Raw genomic sequence first — 3,645 nt, 5'->3', positions numbered from 1 at the left:
GCACTCCCCTCATTGGTAAGGCCCACCCCCGGGCAAGCGCGCACTCCCCTCATTGGTAAGGCCCACCCCCGGGCAAGCGCGCGGAGGAACCGAGAAACCCGCCCCTCCCACCTGCGGTGCGCGGGCCCCAACCCCGCCCCGTGTGCACAGGGGTCTACTTTGTCGTGTGCATGGCGCTGCTGGTGATGAGCTTGGCCGAGACCATCTTCATCGTGCGGCTGGTACACAAGCAGGACTTGCAGCAGCCCGTGCCCGCCTGGCTGCGGCGCCTGGTTCTGGGGCGGGTGGCCCTGCTCCTTTGCCTAGGCGAGCAGCCGGCTTCTCGAAGGTCCCCAGCCACCTCCCCAGCCACCAAGACCGATGACTGCCCAGGTGAGAGAGGGAGAGGGGAGTCCCACACAGGGGGCCTGGGCGTGGGGACGTGGTGGAGAGCCTGGGGCTGGCACGACGGGTCGGGCCAGGGTCTGGGCGGGACCTGGGAAGTGGGTGCTGTCCTGCACACGGCACTCCATGCCCGGCCTCACGGGGAGGCAGCAGAGTTGCCTGTGGCTGAGCATGTCGGGAGCTGAGACTTCTGGGCTGAGAGTAGCCTTTCTCTGAGACCGGCCCCCACAGCGAGCAAATGGATGCCCCTCAGGCAGTGATGGGACTTCTTCCCAACAGGGCTAGGTCTGCAGCCAGGATTTCCCAAACTCTTGCATTCCATCAGCTCAGAGACCAGGTCCCTTCGAATTTCAAACACCTATGAGCCGGAGAGCCGGGGGTGCCGGGGACACGGAATGTGGGGCTTGTTTCCCCTGAGACATTGTAACAGCCACCATCTGGTGGCGGGGACGGACAGGGGGGTCATTGTGCTTGCTGATATATTTGTCCAGGGCTTTGGGCCAGGCATGTGCATCTTCTGTGCATTATCACAGGTCGTCCTCAGACCCCCTAATAGCGTTCCCATCCTCATTTCTCAAATGAGGAAACAGAGGCATAAGGCCAAATAGCTGGCCCTTAAGTCACAGAGCCAGGAACTGGTGAAACTGGAACCCAGGACCATCTGCTGCTAAGCTGGTATTTCTAACCACTCCACCCGCTTTCGTCCTCCCTTCTGGCAAGAGCTGGGCCTTCTACAGAAGGTGTATGGTTAACTTAAGACCACCTCATCTTGAACAGGTGAGCTAGTACTCCAGCCCAATGCCCAGTTTTACTGCTCACCTGCAAGGTAGCCACAGCTGAAGGTGTATTTCCAGGTGCAGAGGACTTGGGTTGGAGTCACAGAGAAGAGGACAGCAAGGCATAAGTGGGAGGGCAGTGGATTCACAGCCCAGATACCTTAGGCCTTGGTGGCCTCCCATTTAAATGATGCTCCAGGTGTGACCACAGGCTCATCACTTAACCTCTCCGAGCTTTAGCCCCTTTGCATAAAATGTGCGAGTAATAACTACTCCTACACGGCCTCTCTCACGGGCTATTGTGAGGCTCAAATGAAATAATAGGTATCAAATTGCTGGAGGAAGCCCGTGTGTTTAAAAAAAATGCACAGGAAGAATTAAACGCCAAATCCATGATCTCAGTGACCTGGGGAGTGAATGGAGGATGTGACTAAGGAGGGGTATACAGGAATCTCCAACTGTGTTGCTTTCCTTATTTGCTTAAGTCACATGGTGGGTACACAAATAGGTAAGTTAACCTCTATAGTCTCTATGTCTGAAATTGTTCATAACAATATCTGCAAGCCGCTGCAGAAACAGAAGGGACGGTGTTCGGACCATTCTGCTGAGCCTCTCTCCTTTGCCAACGGCGCTACCCTTTTTCCAGACATGGGAAACCCCTGCAACCACTTGGGAGGCCCCCGGGACTTGGAGAAGACCCCGAGGGGCCGAGGCACCCCGCCCCCACCCCCGCGGGAGGCCTCGCTGGCTGTGCGAGGACTGTTGCAGGAGCTGGTCTCCATCAGGCGCTTCCTGGAGAAAAGAGACGAGAGCCGAGAGGTGGCCCGGGAGTGGCTGCGCGTGGGCTCGGTGCTGGACAGGTTGCTCTTCCGAATCTACCTGGTGGCGGTGCTGGCCTACAGCATCACCCTCATCATTCTGTGGTCCGTGTGGCAGTATTCTTGAGTGGGCACGGCCCAGCATGGGTGTGGAGGTGTCAGGCACTGGTTAGAATGGGGAGGGGAGAATTTCAGGGCCCAGAGGATGCCACAGATGTTTTCAAGACCCTGTCCAAAGCCAGCGTGTCTCAGAAACTCTGAACCAGGGCTGTGACTCTTCCCCAGAAAGCTTGGCGTTCAAGACCCTTTCACCTCCCGCCTCCCGCCCCCCACCAACTTATCATGGCTTTAAAACATGCTGTCTTAGATCAGGACAAACCGAGGCATTCCCTAACTTTATTCTATTGATCTGTGCATCAAGCCTTGGTTTCCCCCTTGTCACCTCCCTGCATACGGCACTTTGGACTTCTGCTCATCTCCCTCAACCTTGGTTTTAGATTCGAGGCAAACCAACTCTGCTACACAGGGCTGGTAACATCTCATTAGGTTTATCCGGCCCTACTGTCTCCTTCTTCACCTCACCTGTGGCCACTTCCCTGAACACTCTTGTTCCGTGAGATGATGGGGTGGGGGGCAGGTGGGGGCAATAAAATACAACGAAGCCCTAGACTCTCTTCTTAACCATTTGTCAGCAGCTGGGTGGGTGGAAGAAGTGTAAAGTTACTGGTAGAAATGAGGTAGAGGTATTATCTGTGGTTTCAGTTATTTGGTGCTTTCTGCCCTGGAGAATCAGGAGGTGACCAAACAGTGGCCGTTAAAACACACTAGGAGGTAGAATCCAAGGTGGGAGGGTAAGGACCACCAACACTTAGCAATGGAAAGGTGAGGAGTCGGAAGGTCAGTTCTGTGAACCCCTAGGAAGATGCTGGAAGTGTCTGCACAGCCCTGTTACCATTCTGGGCTCATGGTCTTTGGGGGAAGCTGGCAGCAAGCTCTCCCCCCTGCTAGAGGATCCCACCGTGGAGGCAAGGACATCAGCACCAGGGCCAGCACTCGCTGGTTTGGTCTTTGGAAGACAGGAAAACCAAGGCTTGAGTTTAACTATCTCCTTTGGGAACTCTCCGCAGCCGGCTCCTGGCACATTCACCCAAGTGCAGGACCACGAGAGAGGCAGAGTTGGGGGCATGGTCTTTGGTGTTACTTCTCATATCCTGACCCCTCTCCCAAACACCAGGGTTTATAAGACATGCTAAGGAGTGCCCCAACTCTATCACTCCCTCACTCCATCCATCTAACAAGTGTTCAGAGGAAAGAATGCCAGAACCCACCAGAGGGACCTTAGTGTCACAATGTTTGCTTGAGGCTTTCTCTGGCTCACCTGTTCTCATTCCAGCCCTCGGGCTGCCTGTCACTCAGAGGAAGGCATGGGGGAGATGGACTGAACCTGCCAGTCTAAAGGGAAAGGACCCAAAAGGAATATCTGGGATGAACCATTCTGGGCTGGCCAATCATAAGGGTTTTGGTGTGGAACACCCGAAGTTATACCTTCTCGTGATCCCAAACTGCAGTTCTAGTGTGTAGACCATCCTGTGAGGCTGGGTGGGTGGCAGACCTTGGGCCCTTGGGAGCTTCAAGACTGGGAGAGCCTACAGATTGCAGGAGACTTA

The 3,645-nt window shown here is 55.3% G+C and overlaps 1 protein-coding gene across 2 annotated transcripts in view; it reads left to right on the top strand.

The window, feature by feature from the left end:
- The window catches only part of HTR3A (5-hydroxytryptamine receptor 3A), a 12,174-nt gene extending 10,067 nt beyond the window's left edge, over positions 1-2,107 (top strand). Inside the window, exons 8-9 of one of the 2 annotated variants that reach the window (XM_021696491.2) lie at positions 151-372; positions 1,807-2,107. In XM_021696491.2, coding sequence (XP_021552166.1) covers positions 151-372; positions 1,807-2,105 — 521 coding nt within the window. In that variant the 3' untranslated portion in view covers positions 2,106-2,107. Of the gene's footprint in view, positions 1-63; positions 373-1,806 lie in introns of both variants that reach the window. The other variant, XM_044919575.1, reaches the window with a different exon arrangement.
- The last annotated feature ends 1,538 nt before the right edge of the window (positions 2,108-3,645 follow it).

The sequence above is a fragment of the Neomonachus schauinslandi genome, chromosome 11 (genome assembly GCF_002201575.2).
Source record: "Neomonachus schauinslandi chromosome 11, ASM220157v2, whole genome shotgun sequence".
Lineage (NCBI taxonomy): Eukaryota > Metazoa > Chordata > Mammalia > Carnivora > Phocidae > Neomonachus > Neomonachus schauinslandi.
Note: the sequence above shows the minus strand (reverse complement) of the source record. Positions and strands in the feature narration are given on the sequence as shown.